We start from the raw sequence: 20,486 nt of genomic DNA on the forward strand, positions 1-20,486 counted from the left end.
TTGCACCAAAACCTCTATATAGTAATATAGCTCTATATTACACAGTTACCCATAATTAATGTTTTCTGTGTGTGTGCGTATATCTATCTATCTATCTCTCTATCTATCTATATTATATATATATATATATATATATTCTATATATATATATATATATATATATATATATATATATATCAATACCAATCCCGATAATGTAAAGAGGCTGTCAATGTAGGGCGGTCCTCGCACAGGGTATCGGAGCCCTGAAATATAAAGATCCACAATTCTTCAAGCTTATAAAGAACGCCAGGACACTTTGGAAATGCAGTGAATGATACCGACTGCACCAATGGTGGTGCAGTCGGTATCATACACTGCATTTCCAAAGTGTCCTGGCGTTCTTTATAAGCTTGAAGAATTGTGGATCTTTATATATATATATATATATATATATATATATATATATATATATATATATTCACTGAAAAAAACATAGGTTTCAGGGACATTAAAGTTAGCTGGACATTTCACTCTTATAAAACCATAGAAATTCCACCGTTATAGTTAGTTCAGCTAACTATAACCCGTGCACTCGCAATGCACTGCACATGATGTCACATATTACATCATTCATGACATGGTCAGTGACATCACCGCTGTACATTTACTGCAAGCCCCCGGGACCTGGCCCACCCGGGGGCTTAAACATAACGAAGTGCGGGAGCCCACACTTCGTTTTTTTCAAAAAATGTGTCCAGATTCGCGCACCCAGCGCAAATTCGGTCGTTTTTTTTTTTTAAATGCTTTTTTGTGCCTGGTGGTCCTTGTGGGACAGGGGGTCAGGGTGCTTTTACCCTGCCCCCATTTCTTGGTTTTCAGGCTTATTTCTCTGTTTTCTTGTGACTCGGTTCTATCGAGTCACAAGATGGCTGCTAACACTTCGGGTTTGGAGTGTTGGCAGCCAATGACAGTGAGGGTCGTGGTCGGAAGGGTTCGCAAATACTCCTCGGCCATAGATATCGAAACTTTTTTAAAAAAAATTCTCAGCAACTACTGAACGGATTTACACAATTTTAAAAAAAGGTCGCTTTCTGAAGCAAGCACTACCTTTTTGCCATATTTGGGGTAATTCAGTTCAGCAGTTTGGGTTGCAGTCTTGCCTAAAGTTTCCTATGGGAAATTGATTTTTTGACTCTTATTTTTTTAATTTCTCAGCAACTACTGAACGGATTCACACCATTTAAAAGAAAGGTCGCTTTCTGAACCAAGAGCTACCTTTCTACCAAATTTGATGTAATTCCGTTCAGCATTTCGGGCTGTAGCCTGTCTCAAAATGTCCTATGGAAATAAACACACGAAAAACGTGTTTTGGGATACCTTTTTTTCTCAGCTCCCGCTTGACGAATCACCCCCAATCTTTCAGGATAGGAGCTGACCTGGATGTACTTTTTTTGGGGAGAAAGTCGCGAATATTTGTCGAATAACGCCAAAGTTATTAGCAAATCAAAAAATGCTTTTCCTTTTTTTTGCGACTTTTCATTTGTTTATTGTGTGTTTGTAACACAATCATGCAAGCAATAGCTCGCTTCAGAGAGCAAATGGAAGTCAGTAGGTATCTTCAGATTCAAATGATGTGAGGTGCAAGGAAGGAGTGATGCAAAGAGAAAGGGTGGATGATTAGGAGATCTATTGTAAAAGGTAGCAGGTATTTGTGGCACAAAAATACAATTGGAGACAAAACTACCTCAACGTTTTCTTCTTCGCTGAGAGACTCTTGGACTAGCAACCCAAATTCCTCTCACTGCCTTTCCTTTCTGCCAAGTGTTCCATTAGTTCTGGCAAAAAGATTCGCAACAAACAAGGCCAGTTACTTGTGCACAGATGTCTATAGTTCTTCACTGATATTAGTGTCTGCTCTTATTCTCTACTGTTGCTAAACATGCAAGGATCACCTTGCTCTCCTGTACATCACTTCATTTGTGAACTCATTCTACGTGGTCTAATATAAAATGAAACTTGGAAGCCTACAGAATCTTTCGGATGAAAATGTATGTGAAGTAGTGCAAATAAAAGGCTAATAATATGTTGAATTTAGTGTTTATCACTTTTGTATAAAACATTACATCAAAAATAGAAACAATATATATATATGAAATATTGATACAATTAAGGTAATTATTAATAGTAATAATAATAATAGCTACTGTTATATATATATAACCTGGTTAACCTTGGCATTGTCCTTGCAGCAATCTCTTTCTCTTCTTGATGTGGAAAAAGCTTTTGCGTGATATGGTATTGATTTTCTTTTTTTTGTAAAGGTCATGCATGAAGTGCTTTACATTTTGTGTGTGTGTGTGTGTGTACTTAACAGCCTGGAGGCCTCTGATAGCCTGCATGTGTTTCAATTCAAATGCCTAAATGTAAATAGTGCCTTACTATTCATACTTACTGCAAGGTCTCCAAAGACCTTAGAAAGCAAATGAATCAACATCTCTGTGTAACTTTAAATTGTTTAAAAAAATGCAAACCGTTCTTCATGATCTTGAATCCCACATGATATGTGCTTAGTTCCTGTCTCCAGTAATGTTATTTGTGTGCTTTCTACATTTGCCTAAGCTATGTACTCGTAATATGATGCAATAGGGGTTCAGGACATGGACAAAGGGCATGACTGTTACGATATACCGAGCTGCCCTTGAATATAGGGTGGTGGTCGCTCCTTCATGAAGACTTCCTACTGAAGAATGGACTCTTCTTTTTATGCTCATTCAACAAACTTAAAAAAGAAGTGATGGGAACTGGTGCAAAGCATTGGTTTGAAGTCCTTTGGGGCATATGTCTCAAAGATGTGCTCTGGGTGAGCCTGGTGTCATTTTCAGAAGAGGAAATACAAGGATTCATTTCACTTTAAACTTTATCGTTTTTCTTGAACCAGTCCTTGCTGTTTCACACACTTGTTAGTTTGCAAGTTTCTCCATCTCACTACACTCATTTTTTTATTAAAGCGCAGTAGCAGAAAAATACCCCTTTATTTCCCCTTTTCTCATATGTTTGGGTCCTTCATCTGTTTTTTTTGGTTGCAATATTAGATCTGCCTTTGCGTGACTATTTTTGAGGAAAAAAGGATGTACTGTATCATCCTTGAACCTCTGTATTGAATGTTTCCTTCTGTGGTTCTTGCACTGTGTATGACGTGTTCTAGGTTGATGTAGATAGTTTTCCTAAAGGAAAAAACTGCTGTTTGTATACTTAGATCCGACAATGAGAATGCTTAATTTGAATAGATTTTGTAGAACCTCATCGCTTTTTTTGTGGAAACAAATTTAATGCTGTTCTGTGAGGCTAATAATCAAATTTTTATTTTGATAGTGCCTTTCTTGTACTAGTAATGGCTTTGGAACTAATTTTGAAATTAATTTTGGTAATAATGCTGCTTTAGGTGCAATATGTTTGTTCCACAGTGATTGATTACGTTACCTTAATTGTATCAATATTTCATATATATTGTGTTTCTAAAAAATGCTTTTCCTATGGAAACTAGGTTCTAACTAGAACTACCTACTGGCAACTGCCAGTAGGTAATATATATATCTATATATCTATATATATCTATATCTATATATATATTCACTTAAAAAACCATAGGTTTCACACATGTTATAGTTAGGTGGATATTTCACTCGTAAAAAACCAATGAAATTCCCCCGTTATAGTTAGTTCAGATAACTATAACTCGCGCGCTCGCAATCCACTGCTCATGACGTCACATATTACATCACTCATGACATGGTCAGTGGCATCACTCATGATATCACTGATGACATCATCCTTATGATAGAGTGGCGGTCGCGCGAGTTATAGTTATCTGAACTAACTATAACGGGGGAATTTCATTGTTTTTTTACGAGTGAAATATCCGCCTAACTATAACATGTGTGAAACCTATGGTTTTTTAAGTGAATTTGCAAGGTTTTTTAAATGCTAATTCCTAACTATAACGTGTGTGAAACCTATGGTTTTTTCAGTGAATTTGTACGGTTTTTTAAATGCTAATTTATTTATGTATTATTATTTTTTTGCTATATTTATTTTACAATAAGCTACGTATTAAAATTTTTTTTTTTTCTTTTTGGTTTTCACCGTGCGCGCACACCGCGATTTTTTAAAAAAAAATGTTTTTTTTTGGGGGGTTTTTCACCGTGCGCGCACGGTGCGCGCACCCCCGCAATTTAAAAAAAATCCTGCCTTCAGGGTCCTTCAGGGACCCCCTGACAAAGGCTAGGGGGTCAGGAACTCTCTACCCTGCCCCCTTTTCACGTTCGCCACCTTCCTTTTTCACTCTCGCACTGAAAACAAACAAAATGGCGGCCGACACTTCCTGATTTCGACCGATTCGAACGTTGACTAACATGTAACCACCAATCAGAATTACGCTCGCGCACGTTAGGGTGCTCGCACGGTGCGCGCACCCTGCGCGCGTATAGATATTGATATGCTTTTAAATGCTACTTTCTCAGGAAATACTGAACAGATTTACACCAGACCTGCAAAAGGCACTTCCTTGACCTTATGGCTACCTCTCTGCCAAATTTCAAGTAATTCTGTTCAGCCGTTCGGGCTGTAGCTGCGTCTAAAGGTCCTATGGAAAAATGCATGGGGAAAACGCGTTTTGGGACCCCCCTTTTTTCTCGGCCCCCACTTGACGAATCACCCCGAGACTTTCAGGGTAGGAGCTGAACGGAGCGCCCCATTAGTTTTGAAAATTTCGAGAGGATTCGTCAACCGGCGCCAAAGTTATTCAAAATAGAATTCTGAGATTTCCTATGAAAACGCGGTCCTAACTATAACTATCTACTGGCGACCGCCAGTAGATAATATATATATATATATATATATATATATATATATATATATATATATATATATATATATATATATATATATATATGTGTGTGTGTGTGTGTATATATATATATATTTAAATATATATGACTATATACTATATATATTACTCCAGAAACCACAGCATTGCTGTCGGGCACTAGAACGCCAGTGGTGCTCCGTGTATACCTCTGCCCCTACAGAGCTTTGAATCTATCTCTCCTCCCACTCCATAAAGTCAGGGGACAGCACTTATGAGCTATCTGCTTCAATCCTTTGTTCCATACAACCGTGAGAAAGGCTGAAAAGCCGAAACGCATTGACACTTGTATTTATACCTCTGCACTTTGCACTTTATGGAATAAAGGATTTAAGGAGTAAGCTCTGGAGTGTCGTTGCCTGACTTTATGGAGTGGGAGGGGTGATTGGTATTTAATGTATATATAGTATACATAACAAGTAACACTGTAGGATGGTCCAATATTGTCACCCAGGGGCTCTGATGACATCATAAACCATTAGGCTGTGTTGAGTTTGGGGTGGGTGTCTTGAAAAATTTGTTTTCTTCAAATTACAGCTAACAATGGGCAATGATTGTAATTAGAATATTTAGAATTACCTTTCATGAATTGTTGATAATATCATAAAAAACGGTAAGGCCATGTGGATTTATGCCACTCTGTGGCTGCACTATTTACCACATAATTACGGATGTACTGCATTTGCCAAATAATTTGCCAGATAGTTTACAAAATTTGTAGTTTTCACAAATAATATTCTTTTCTAACTAAAATGGGTCGAAATAATACCCCCAGAGAACGTGCCACATCATTTGCAAATTGTATTGCATTATTAGGAAAATCTTGCTGCTAAACATGGTCCCCTATGCTATATCATCCTATTAGCCTAGACAATTATGTAGCTCTGCAGAGTGGTTTTGGGGCTGTCTTAACCTTGTTTTTTGACAGGGAAAAGGAAATATTTCCCAGATTTCTTAGTTCACTGTGAAATGTGGGTTTTTATACCACTGTAGTTTGTCAGTAAATACAGCCAAACAAGTAATACAAGCACACACACACACATACAAAGATACATACACCCACACACATACACACATACATATATATAAAAACTATTTTCTAAACATGTTTTATTAGCCACATATGTATCAGATTGACCAAGAAAATTATTTTAAGAAAAACGTAATAATAATTAACTTCATTTTTTTATATAATTAGTGAAGGTATCCAGATGTGGTGTGAAGGACAAGTAAAGAATTGCTAATGTATTAAGGCTATACTTACTTACATAAACTTACATTTACAATATTTTATTAGTCTGTGTTCACGCTACAGCTTTTTTGTAGCATAGTATTTTTCTATTCAATATTCAACCAATATTTGATTCATAAAAGAACCCCTTAAAAGTTGCAAATTAAGTTTGGGCAAATTAAGTTTGGGCAATTTGCTGAATAAAGTGAGCAACTAGGAATAAATGGAGATAAAACAATTTCAAACAACTTTATCTCTTCATAGATTTTGAAATAGTCATGTTTCTTTATTTGCACTGTGACCATGGAGATTGATGCTTCTGGTGAAAAACTGAAAACTGGAATGTTGTAGTCTTATGCACGATGTGTTCTTGTATAGCACAACGTTGGTGGCATGTTTATTAAGCGTTAATTTATCTGTTTTTCTGTGTGTGTGTGTATCTAGGACTCACTAAGAAAAACACCAGATCTATTAGAGAATATTCTTGATGCGTATCATAAATAGTGCTTGTAACACATATCATGATAATAATATATAATATTGTTATTATATTAAATGTATATGATCTTACTCTATACATTATTAATATTATTAGGTAAGCATAAACAAATTAGAAAATGTGAGACGGCATCTGCAGTCAGTAACATGCAGCAGGGAAGAAAAATAATAACGGGAAGAAAGGAAAGGTTGCCACCTCGTCAAGCCTGATGTTAATTACGTAGCTGGGAAGGTGATGTGGGCACTGGGCTGTGCATGTCTTTACTTAGAATGTATGTTTCCTTTTACGAGCTACTAGAGAATTACTTCACCTTTCAATATTCAATAAAAAGAAAACAATTGATAAGTTTACTTTTAAAAACACTTTAAGTATCAAAACCTTTTAGTACACCTTAAAAAGCAATGTTTCTACATGTGTGTTCTACATATTTTACTCTGTGTGTTTTCTTTTTGAACTCGTATAATGTATATTGCTAATAAGTAATCCTGTTTTTCCCATATATGCGCATAATTAGACGAGGAAACATATCCCATCAATTCCTAATGGCAAGCGAAAGCACCTTGACACCCCCATAAAGCACCATAAACTGAGCTGAAAAACACAAACATAAATAGAAGAATACATCCAGCTTGTGTGAATCGTTTTCATGTAGACCATGCAAATATTAGCAATAGTAAGAAAATGGCATTGACTTTTGGATCGTTTACAACAGTTTGGCTCTGCACAGAAGTAAATAAACTCTGACAGCAAAGTGCACTCATGAGACAGCCCAGACCTCTCAGCGACCATGTGACCTGGACTATCAGAGACAAATACGAATTGAATGTTAATGTTCTGCTATTGCTATTCCATTTGCCCCAGCCAAACATGAAGATGGAATAAAGTACAGACAAGGGACTCATTGACACGAAAAAGGAATTAAAAGAACACCGACATTTAATGGAAACATTCTACTCACATTAACAAAATGAGATATTAAAATTAACAACCAAGGAAAAGGTCATCAGAGAAAAAAAACACACGAGTATGTTTGAAAATGAAAACATCAAGAACTGGGTCACACAGAAGAGAATAAACTTCCAATGGAGCAAAATAAATGTTAAAATGAAAAGGTAGAACACGCTGAGACTAGGACACATTCAAATAAACTTGCAGCAAGAAAATAGCCCACAAACTCCCAAGAAAAAGCATTTGATAACGTAAAAAATAATATATTCTTGCAAATGGTAAATAGTAATGAAGAATATTATTTATTAATGGGTTGTTGGAATGTATGGGACTGGCACATATGACTCGAAACATAAAATATTAAATAGTTATACAATTATGATTGGCACAAAGACTGCCATGTTTCAATCAACAGAATTATGACACCAACGGTATGGGGGTATCAGAGAATGGCTGAAGATGCATGCAGCATCCATGCTACAGCATCTGGACTCAAACATAAAGCAGCCATGTGAAGCATGACAGAAATTTCCAAGGAAAATAATAACGGACTCACTATGAGTTTAGGGGCTTGGCAGAGGGCCGCAACACCAGCGCCATGCCACCACACTGTCAAACCCATCCGATCACTGCCTTCCAGATTAAGAGTTGTAATCCTGGTGGGCGGGCCTGCTTTGGCGTTGCCACAGCGGTGCCTTTAAAAGGCTTGTGTGTGAGCCTCAGAAAGGGGAAACATCGTTTACAATGCACACGTTACAACGCGTGTCATTACAACAAATGTTTTACAATGCAAAATCCATTACAACGCATGTCATTACATCGCATAATCCATTACAACGCATTCCCCAAAGTAACGCCCTGGCAGAGTTATAATAGTAATTGTGTTGTAATGGATTATGCGTTGTAATGACATGCATTGTAACGACATGCGTTGTAATGGATTTTACGATGTAAAAGATTTGTTGTAATGACACACATTGTAATGTGTGCGTTGTAAAGTGTCATATTCCTTAGGAAGGCACCGCAATTGGAGCACCAAAATGCGTTCCTGCATGGCACTGACTGTGAAGGCAATGCCGTTCAGAAACGGGGGTGCACACAGACAGGGGGGCACACCATTTGCCCCCTTTAATACACCCCCAGGTCCTGAGGCAACAGGGGGCCCTGCAGGGCCCTCTTTGTTTCCTCACCACCACACTTTTCATGGTGGACTCACAACCGTTAAAACTGTGGCAGTGAGGAATATCATAATACGCTTGGAAGTGCCGTAGCGGCACTGCCAGAATATTGTGGCCTCACACTGCTGCAAGACCGCTGAGGGATCCCGGATCCCCAGCGGTTGCGGCAATCCTTTGGCAATCCGACCGCCAAACTCTGCCCGCACTGCCACTGGGGCTAAGGAGGTTCATAGGACTGCTGTAGTTATAATAACCCCCTAAGTGATTCCATACACTCATGCACACACTTTTGACAGTGGATCTATTGGATTTCTTGCATTTTTGCAGAAGCCAAACTGTCCCCATCCGTGGCCACACTAATGCTTCTGTATTCACCAAAGTAGATAAGCATTTGAGAAATTAAAGACTATCGGGCTTTTCTGATGGTGCTCTATTGCTCTTATTTCTATAAGATACTTGATTCTTTACCATGTCTGGACTAGAGTACTCAAAAGCAGCCCTTAAAGCAGTCCTGCACCCTTCCTCTCCTCATTCTTTCTCTCTTTTTAAAAAAAATTCATCCCTAATTTCTTCATCTCTCATTCGTTCATCTCCTTTCTGCCTCTCTGATCTCTCACTCTCATCCATCCATCATTCCTTCCTCTCCCTCTCTCCGTATCTCTGTGCCGGCTGCAATTAATCTCAGTGAAGGAAAGAAAGTGTCAGAGGCACCATGAGCGATCCTGGGCTATTATCCCACCCACCAATCCCTCCAGCTCAAAGGGGAAATGCCCAATGGAACAAAATGCCAGTTCGGCCCTGTTCTTCACATCACTTGGTATGCAAGAAAGTGAATGCCACACGCTAACTGTATTGAATTGCCTTTCTATATCCACAAACTCTCGAAATACAGACAAATACACCAAGAATATTGAATTGCCTTTCTATATCCACAAGCCTTCGAAATACAAACAAATAAACCCAGGATCTGAAACAATATCCTTGTAATCATCAAGCTGGTTCCAACACTTCCTCAACTTACAATAGCGCAGAAGACACAGGTCTTTACAAAACACTACACCTTCAAACAATTCTTGACCATATGTTTGCCTTTGAACCAGTAGAGCGTTCTGCTGTCATTTGGCTATGGTGTTCTGAGAAAATTTCACATGCAATTATATATACCAGCAAAACCACTACCAAATTGTACATAAAGTGTGAGTTGGTGCATGGACTTTGTGCAGAGCCAGGGAGTGAAATGTGGAGATATCCATTCCTTTCTCAGTCTTTACCTTTAGCAATTCAGTGGAGATTTCTTTACTCAAAATAAGAAAAGTATTTATATTTGTTTTGGGAAATAGGAGCCTAATTATAACAGTTGATTTAAATATATGGACTTTATCAGGTGTATATGGAAACTGGAAAGAGATTTGAAAAAGAAAGTAAACCAAGTAGTGATTTTGAACAAATATTTCAGATAAATACAGTAACGAAAAGGAGATAGATATCCACTTACTCCCAGAATTCCATGACTGGAGAAGTAGCGTTTGCCAAAGAGGACTGGCTGCAATTGCTCATGTTCAACTTTTGAAATTCCACACAATTCTCTGTGAAGGAAGAAACACAAGTAAAGACGAACATAAGCAAAACTTACTTTCATTATTTATCTTAAATATAATCAGCGCAGGAAGACATATAAAAAGGGTGCAATTCCAATATAGGTCCTGATTAGTAACAAAGCCGAAAGTCTGACTGTCAAAATAAATAAATGGAGGTGAAAGGCGTCATCAGCCAAATAAAGGAAGGTTGGTTTTAAATATAGCCACAATAGGAATGGCACAATTTACTACATTATCCGCTAGATGGTGCCTTGTCCCAAATAACCCTGGGCGCAGTTCGCGTAGTAGCGCTATGCGTAGCTACGCAAAGTGTACTTCGCACTACGCGAGCTATGCGTAGCACTACGCGAGCTGTGTAGTTTGCTGTTCGCACTGATTGCACAGTGCGGGATGCTTGTCCGCACTGTGCAATCAGTGAGAACGGCATCCCGCACAGTGCGAGCGGTCATTTTCTGCCGCTCGAGAAGATTTTTATTCGAGCGGCAGTTTTCTCAACGCGGACTGGTAGTTTCTCATCGCGAGCGTTCGTGAGCATACGTGACCACTCGCAATGAGAAACCTGACCTTCCCACGTTGAGAAGCTCGCCGGGAGATTTATTTTCCAATCTCGCGATCGGTAACTTGATGCTGCTGATCGCGAATGAGGAAAAAGTCTCGCCGGGATGTCATTTTGCTTGCTCGCGGTCGCCAACTTGATTTTGAGGACCGCGAGCAAGCAAAAAAATCACCGCTGCACTACGCTACGCTACGCGTGTTTGCACTGTGCTACGTGCAATTCGCATAGTGCGAAGTAGCGCAAACTACGCGAGCGTAGCGTAGTGCTTTGCCCAGGCTTAGTCCTAAACAGGAATTCTCAAGAGACATAGATCAATTTCAAGAACCATTGTCAAAGTATTTAGGCATGGAGATTTTTTATACGTAGAAGTGCTTCAATAATTGGAGAGTTTGTCTGTGTGGTTGGGTGGAGCAGATGAATGTCAGAAAGCAGAAATGGGCGGGTGGGCTAGTGAGAGGATGGATGGAGTAGGTGATTGCAGGGCTTTATGTGGCAGGGTTCCTCTGGTCTCAAACCTGGTAGCAATTAAAAATGGAAAATGAAACTGCTCCAAGTTGGGACCGATATTCATGTTTTTTTACTTTCCAGGAAGAAACACTGATAGATTTCTGAACAATTAATGGAAGAAAAGTCCTCCCGGTTTATATTTCAAATGCTTTACTTACTCTTGCATTCACTAAGAGTGTTTGCATCTTCTAAAAAGTTGTTTTGCTGGTTTTTTTTTTATTTTCACGCAGCATATCACTCTTGTATAGTGCATACTTTAAACTGAGTCCCCTCCAGGAGTTTATAAAGTGCAACAAGTGAGATCTTTGGAGCTGAGGCTGAAGGCAGTGTAAGTTTCTCATAGTGCCTATCAGTTCAGAGGGTCATATATCTGGATGCAATAACAGAAAACTCAGATGCACCAAAATACTGGTCGAGTGTCATACTGGGAAACACAGAATTAAAATTTTAGGTTTAAGCCATGCCCTTAATTACATGGGCCACAATTCTTAGAAAGAATTACTAGTTACACTTCTCAGGCCCCACCCCTTTTGGATACTCCCACTTTTCCATCTCATTTGGAGGGATGGCTGGTTAGAGAAATGACTGCAAGTCAGTACTTAACTTGAGCCAGTGGTTACAGCTGTGGCTCATCAGCAATCATTTTTGAGGACTGCCACTTATTTTTCCTCATCAAACTTTTACCTAGAGAAAGAGATACAAAATAACACAAACAGAACAAAGAAAGAGGAAGAGAAAAACTGAAAAACACAGACAAACAAGAAAGAAAGCAGGGATGAAAAAGAACCTGCAAGAGTGGGATAAAGGAGCTGGGAGTATCTTGTAGTAGATGAAAAAGGCATGAGGGGACAACAAGACTATGAAGTCTTAGGGCCCAATTACGAGTTTGGCAGTCCTAACTCTCGGTGGAGGTGCGGTGGCAGTCGGGGACCGCCACACCAGTGGTACGACCGCTGTATTACAACTACGGTAGTCGGACCGCGTTAGGACCGCCGTAACCGACAGGGATTGGAGATACCTGGCACTGGTGTGGCGGTCTGAGGCTGCAATATGCTTCGTGGTGCCTCTGCAGCACCAGCAAGCATATTACGATTTTGCTCTCAGTTATCTTTTCATGGTGGTGAGACCACCATTAGAAGGGTGACAGAGAGTCAACAAAGGGGGCCCTACCGGGCCCCCAGTTGCCTCAAGGCTTTTGGATGGGCATGTTACCTATGTTTCAGCATGGCATGGACTTTACAAACTATTATAACACTCATTAAAATGGAGGAGCGTCCTCTGTTTTCATTTGAAGTAGCCTAGCAGGTGAAATGTGATGCTGCACTTTATGCACAGCAAGACTCAACAAAGTTGTACAACTATGTTAAGTCTTGCTAGTTTGTACAAATATTTTAAGAGTTAGTCTGTCTGCACTTATTCCTGCAGTTCTCTTTCAGGAGAAAGATACTATTGTTTAAATGTAATAGAAACACAAGCATTACAACCACGACTAAAGAAGACACCCCAAATTTCAACTAGGACTGTACAGATGCCCATCAACTTCATTAATGCATGAAAACTGACTTCCTCTAAATGCGAAAAAAAACAATTAAAAACATTTTTGAATGCTCCTGATATAATCCACAATTTTGTAACAACAATACAACATACACATTTAAAGCCAAAATACATGATTCTTATTCCACATTTTCAAGAAAAGGGAATTTCACCAATTATCAATAAAGAACACTCCTGTTTACCGTCATGGACATTAGAAAAAGGCCACAGTTTGAAGGATGTTAAATAAGTGCCCAACAATTCTAACATGGACCAGCAACCTCTCCTCATAACCCTACCATTGTTAATAAGGCACACCAGCTCATGTTCACCAATTCCAATAAAAAACTCACTTCCCAAATGGCACTAAGGTTCATCAATGCCAAGAAAAACTCCCCTTCCCCAATTTCTAATCAGAAAACTTGGCTCAATTTTAGAAGATGGTGCTCAACATATCTATCTATCTATCTATCTATCTATCTATCTATCTATCTATCTATCTATCTATCTATCTATCTATCTATATATATATATATATATATATATATTTATATACAAATTTTAAAAAAGTGCGCGTTCTGAACCAAAGGCTACCTTTTTGCAAAATTTGGTGTAATTCCGTTCAGCAGGTCGGGCTGTAGTCGTGTCTAAAATTTCCTATGGGAAATAACATGGGGAAAACGCGTTTTGGAACCCCCTTTTTTTCTTGGCCCCTGCTTGACGAATGACCCCCAAACTTTCAGGATAGGCGCTGACCAGAATGGGCCATTAGTTTTGGAAATTTCGCGAAGATTCGTCAACCGGCGCCAAAGTTATTGGGAATAGAATGTTATGATTTTCCTATGGATAATAGGTCTTAACTATACCTACCTACTGGCGACCGCCAGTAGGTAGTCTGCCGTGACGGACCCCCCAGCCCCGGGGACCACCACCCCCTGGGGTTTTGGAAATTGGTGGGAGGGGGGCCGCGCGGCCCCCCTGGAGCCAAGGATGGCCCTGGGGACCGCCACCCCCCAGGGCCGGCTCCTGCAGTGTCTCGGGACACTGCTGTTCGCTATAGCAGGGTGGGAGCCTCGTGGCTCCCGCCCTGCCATAGCAAACTTGGTTTGAATTTTGAAAGAGAGAGCAGGAAACCTGCTCTCTCTTTCAAAATTCAAACCAAATTGCTTTTCCACACAGGGAGCTGCTAACATGCAGCTCCCCGTGTGGAAAAGCAATGCCGGCTCACGCAGGAGGCGGGGAGCCGGCAGGACTGTGGGGGGATTGGGGACCCCCCATGGCCCCCAACGGAGAGGGCTGGCCCCGGGGGATGGGGTCCCCAGGGCTATTAGTGGCCAGAGGCCCCCCTCCAAAAAAAAATAAAAAAAGGCCATGTCATGTTTACAACTGAATACTAACAAGTCTGAGGTGTTGTTGGTGGGGGTGGAACCATGGTCACTGGAGTGACCTGTGGTGGCCTGCCAGTCTAGGCACGGCACCTACCCCCAAGCCAGTATTAAAGAACTTGGGGGTTTGGATGGACAGCTCACTCAACTTTCAGATCCAGACGAAGAGAGTGGCAGGCACCTGTTTTGGTCTGCTACGTGGGCTTAAACCTATTCTGGCCTTTTTTGATGCTGCAATCAGGCAGGCCATTATTCAGGCCCTGATTTTGTCAAGGCTCGATTATGCCTGCTCGCTGTATTTAGGAACAAATAAATCTGAAATACAGAGGCTACAGAGAGTCCAGAATGCGGCCGTCAGATCTCTCCTGGGCTTGCGTAGAACCTGCTCAGTGACCAGCGCTATTCGTCGCCTTCACTGGCTACCGGTAGCCAGGTGCATTCAGTTTAAGGCACTCTGTTTTGACTTTAAAATTCTGAAGCTGACATCCCTTTATATTCTGTCCGATCTCCTTTTACCTTATATTCCCCCACGATCACTTTGTTCTATGGGACAATGTCTAGTAGTGGTTACCCGAGTAAGGAAAGCCCGTGCTGGCGGGAGCTTCTTCTGGCATAGAGCGGCCCTGCTGTGGAACTCTTTGCCGGTTCACATTCGGGAGCTTACTAACTATCTCCATTTCAGGAAAGCAATCAAGACATTCCTGTTTCCGTCCTTGTAGGCCTCGAGTGTTTTTTGCGTTCTGCTCTGTTGTTGCTTAGCGCCGGGACGCCTCTTAGCTGAGGCAGCTGTTGTGCCTAATAAAATTGCCTAACATAACATAACATAAAGGCCTCAAGAGGGGTGCCACGCGGCCCCCTTCCCAATTTTTTAATTTTTAAAAAACTAATTAGGGAGCAGGCCCTGGGGGATGGAGTCCCCAGGGCCAAAAAAGGAGAAAAAGAAGGGGGGCTACGCAGCCCCCCTTCTTAAGAAAAAACAAAAGAAATACCGGCATCGCGCCGGAGGCCACGCCCCCTCCTTTCAGCACTCTGCAAATGCACCCCCTGGCGCGTTTGGGGAACGAATTCCCCTTGAATACTGAATGTCCCTGGGGGCCAACTAGCCCACCAGGAACCTCCAGTATGCGCCAGGGGGCTACGTTGCAGAGTGGTGTTCAGAGGCCACGCCCCTTTTTACATCTCTCTTCAACGCAGCTTTGTGGCGCTTAATGGAGGTAGCTGGTGGGCTAGTTGCACCCCAGGGACCCTCAGGATTCAAGGGGGGGTAATCCCCCAACTTAAAACATGCCACGGGGTGCATTTGCACAGTGGTGAAGGGAGGGGGCGGGCCTGAGTTGACATGTGTGCAAACACACCCTGTGGCGCGGCTTAAGTTGGGGAATTAATTCCTCTTCAATCCTGAGGGTCCCTGGGGGCCAACTAGCCCACCAGGTACCTCCAGTAAGCGCCACGGAGCTGGGTTGCAGAGTGTTGTAAAAGGGGTGTGGCCTCTGAACACCTCTCTGCAACGCAGCCCTCTGGCGCATACTGGAGGTACCTGGTGGGCTAGTTGGCCCCCAGGGACCCTCAGGATTGAGAAGGAATTAATTCCCCAACTTAAACTGCGTCACAGTGTGTGATTGCAGACATGTCACTTCAGGCCACACCTCCTTCCTTCACCACTGTGCAAACGCGCCCCGTGGCGCGTTTTAAGTTGGGGAATTAACTCTCTTTTAATACTGAGGGCCAACTAGCCCAACAGGTATCTCCAGTATGTGCCAGGCAGCTGCGTTGCAGACAGGTGTTCAGAGGCCACGTCCCTTTTTACACCTCTCTGGAACGCAGCTCTGTGGCACTTACTGGAGGTACCTAGTGGGCTAGTTTGACCCTAGGGACCCTTAGGATTCAAAGGGACTTAATCTTTCAACTTAGAACGGCCACAGGGCGCGTTTACACAGTGGTGAAGGGAGGGGACGGGGCGTGAGGTGACGTGTGCAAACACGCTCTAAGGTGCATTTTAAGTTGGGGAAATAATTCCCCTTCAATCCTGAGGGCCCATGGGGGCCAACTAGTCCACCAGGTGCTTCCAGTAAGTGCCACTGTGCTGTGTTGCAGAGAGGTGGTCTAGGCCGTGCCCATTTTCTCTGCAACGCAGCTCTGTGGTGCTAACTAGAGATACCTGATGGGCTAGTTGTACCCAAGGGACACTCAGGATTCAAGGGGACTTTATCCCCTAAACCAAAACGGCCACAGGGCATGTTTGCACACGTCAGCCCAGCCCCCCTTCCCTTCACCAATGTGCAAGCGCGCCCTGTGGCGCGTTCTAAGAGGTAGTTTTAATCCCCCTGCCCTATTATGTACTAGGGGCTTACAGAGGAGGTCATGCTAATAACAGGGTTACCCCAACGCATAGTGTTCTCTAGTATATGTAGGTGTTTTAACTGTATTCTAAGTGTCTTTTAGCATAGCACTGGCTCTAGGACTGGTTAGTCAGAGTCAGTTACCACCAGTACCCATCTGAAAAAGTTGAGGGTACAGGATGATTTTGCAACAAAGACTCTTTCTGCTCCTCTGTTTGTTCTTTCTGCACGTCTTCCTTCTTCCTGCACTGTTCTTCGTCTTTGGAGACTTCTGTTGCTTCTTTTTGCATTTCTTTTTCTTCTTTCTGTATGTGTTTTCTTCTTTCTTCACATGTCTTACCTCTGTAGGCATAGTTAGAAACTAGCATTTAAAAAAGCTTTGAAATTCACTTAAAAAACCATAGGTTTCAGTTACGTTATAGTTAGGAATTAGCATTTAAAAAACTTTAGAAATTCACAGGAAAAACCATAGGTTTCAGGGGTGTTATAGTTAGCTGGACATTTCACTCGTACAAAACCATTGAAGTTCCACCGTTATAGTTAGTCCAGCTGAATATAACTCGCGCGCCCGCAATGCACTGATGATGACGTCACATATTACATCACTCATGACATGGTCAGTGACATCACTCATGACATCACTCATGACATCTCAAATGACATCACTGATGACAAAATACTTCCATTTCACGGCAGATTGCGAATGTTTTGACATTTTCGCACTCTCCACAGAACGCGAAAATGTCAAAATATCGTAAATTCCGCAAGCGGAACAAAATTTACCGCCCAGGCCTATTATTTGCTTGAACGGTACCACGATACAAAGCCGGGCCTCAGGAGCATAGGGTGCATGACGCACCACATTCCTGATTGCAGATTCCCAGACTAAGGCCACATGGCTGATGATATATGGAAATTGTTCAGGTACCCATGATCCCATCATGAGAAGGTCAGGGAGCGCTACCCCCCAGTTTGTGCCCATCAATAGCCTCTTCTCCCAATTATCATTCTCGTCGAGCCACTGCACCACATGTTGCAGCTGGGTCGCCATGTAGTAAAAATTCAGTCGAGGGATCTCAAGTCCTCCTCGCTTACATGTCTTTTGTAATGTGTTTCGCTTCACTCTTTTTCTTTTGGTCCCCCATAATAACTCAATCAGTAGGCGATCCAGCTGGCGGAAATATATCCATGGTATGCGGTAAAGGGAATTCTGCATTATATAAGCAATGCAGCAAAACCACAATTTTTATCATGGGACCCTTCCCAACAGGGATAAGGGCAAATCTCGCCAAGCCCAACTGACTTACGGATTCCCTCCATGCTTTTGCCCATATTCTGCTCCAAATAGACCGCCTATGTGTGTGCCAGCCTAACCCCCAGGTAGCGCACTGTATCTTTAATCCAGGCCATCCCCACGCTGGGTAACTCACCCTCCTCTACGTTTTGCAGGCTGCCCATGGGGAAGAGTTTAGACTTTTCCAGGTTTAGGCAAAGTCCTGATATCTTGCCCGAAACTAGCCAACTCCTTGACGAGTACCGGAACCTCCTCTCTTGGTTGACAAAGGTACACCAAGGTATCGTCGGTGTACATTGACACCACATGTATTGTTGGACCCAGCTGAATATCCCACCGCCCCATCTTATCTCTGAGTGTAATTTCTAGAGGCTCCATAGCAAGAGCGAAAAGGGGCAGCGACAGGGGGCAACCCTGCTGAGTGCCTCTTCGAAGCTCCAAACTATCCGACACCTGGTTGCATAGGCAGACACGGGCAGTTGGTTTAATGAAAAGCAGTTTCAACCAGCTCAGATATTTGTCTCCCAGTTTCATTCGCTCAAGTACTGCCTAGATATAATCCCACTCAACAGTCATAGGCTTAAGGCATAGGGCCCAATCTGCCTTCTGTAATTCCGGTGTATGTCATACGTGCCATACGTGCGCTGGTTGTCATAAGTTGTGTGTAATGTTTTGGCCAGGAATAAACCCTGCCTGGTCCGGGTGGACCAAACGGGTCATGTATGGGAGGAGTCATGCCGCCAGCACTCCACTCAGTATCTTCTTGTCAATGTTTAAAAGAGAAATGGGTCTATAGGAGCCCGGAGCCAGGGGATCCCTTTCTGGTTTAAGGATCATGGACACTAGTGCCTCCATCATGGTACCAGGAAGCTCCTTTCTGGACAATGCCTCGTTAAGCACTTCTAAGAGGTGATCCACCAACTGGGGTGCAAACATTTTATTAAAATTCGTCTGGGAGACCGTCACTTCCCGAACATTTCTCCGACTTCAGATTTTTAATTGCTGCCAATATTTCTTCCCTAGACAGTGGTCCCACCAGGGTCTTAGCGACTTCCTCCTCGAGGTTGAGAAGCGTTATATTGTTAAGATAGTCTTGTAGTCTGTTGTAGTTTAAATGCAAACTCTGCAAGAATTGTGTGTGCCGGACATCTCCCTCACTGTTACGCAGCTGTAATACCAGCTTCTGCTCCGTCTCCGTACGAATCAGTAGCGACAGTAGTGCTCCCGACCTGTCGCCCTCCTTATATAGCCTCTGCGTATAAGTAGTGTATTGATGTTTTTCTAGCCGAGACCAAGCCTCGTGTAGCTCCGCCCGAACTCGTGCCCACTCTCCCCATCTGTCGGTGTTTTATGAAGTGTGTTCTCTACGGTCTTTAGTCTCTTTTCTAAAGTGTCAATGTTGGCGTGTATTTGCATTTGGCCCCCGTGAGTGGTTCTTATACAAACCCCCGACTTTCATAGCCTCCCACTCAGTGGATCTAGTGGATGAGGACTCCCAATTTTCAACACAGTAATGCTGTAGGGCCTCCTTCATGGTCTGCACATATGGGGGGTCCGCAAGGGCTTCCACTCGGAGCCGCGTGGTCGGATATGTAACGTGGTAAGTAAGAAATGGCCTCTGTTGCAGCTGAAAGGCCGGGTGAGAGGTAACAGCTGTCAATTCCGGAGAAGGTGTTAGCTGTGGGGGTGAAGCAAGAGAACTCTTTTTTGGCAGGGTTACGCACTCTCCATTCATCCCTTAACTGCATCCCCTGTAAAATTCCCATGAGAGAGTTCGCCATACGTGGTTTTGTGTGCTCTCTAGGGGCTCTCTATCCAGCATCCCATCAGATATACAATTAAAGTCACCAAACAGGAGGATCTCGGCTCCCATGTACGGTGTTGCCGCTTTCAAGACTGCCGGATAAAAATCGGGGCAGTCCAAATTAGGCGCGTGGACATTCATTCTCCCATATATGTGTCTCTTGTAGTCCCGTAATTGCGACCCTATATCTCTTCAGGAAGGCGTGTATCCTGCGGCATTTATCCAAAGCCACCATTCCCCTGACATTCCAGTTAAGGAATTTTAACATTTGAGCTGCCATGGCGGCGTATCTGTGAGTGTGTGATATGAGCCCCTCTCATGTCAGTGTATTTTCCCTGTCTGTTCCAGGAGCCGTGTATCATGGCGTGACCTTTTGTGACCCTAAAACTACCCCACTGAACAAACCAAATTGTCACAACCAAACTGTGGTTAACCCGTCCCCCACCCACAGGCACCAGTATAGATCCATATATGCATACAAGTCCTATAAGAAACCATACATACTGCCCCATACCCCCTTCCCCCTCCCTCATACTCTCCAATATCCAGACAACAGACCGAGGGCCACGGCCTGATCTAGTCTGGTATGAGTTGCCAGTGGGGATATTCATAGAGTGCTGTGCAAGAGAGCAGATAACGTCAGGGCGCGAGATTACTCTCAAGCTTCCCAGATGGACCTGGTCTCTAGTGGGGGCATCGCTGGTC

The 20,486-nt window shown here is 42.6% G+C and overlaps 1 protein-coding gene across 1 annotated transcript in view; it reads right to left on the reverse strand.

Annotated features, from left to right (window-relative positions):
• LOC146797709 (sodium- and chloride-dependent GABA transporter 3) overlaps positions 1-20,486 on the reverse strand; it is a 929,762-nt gene that overhangs the window by 696,017 nt on the left and 213,259 nt on the right. The window contains exon 5 of the mRNA XM_085624875.1: positions 10,258-10,348. Coding sequence (XP_085481001.1) covers positions 10,258-10,348 — 91 coding nt within the window. The remainder of the gene's footprint in view (positions 1-10,257; positions 10,349-20,486) is intronic.

This window comes from Triturus cristatus, chromosome 9 (assembly GCF_964204655.1).
Source record: "Triturus cristatus chromosome 9, aTriCri1.1, whole genome shotgun sequence".
Lineage (NCBI taxonomy): Eukaryota > Metazoa > Chordata > Amphibia > Caudata > Salamandridae > Triturus > Triturus cristatus.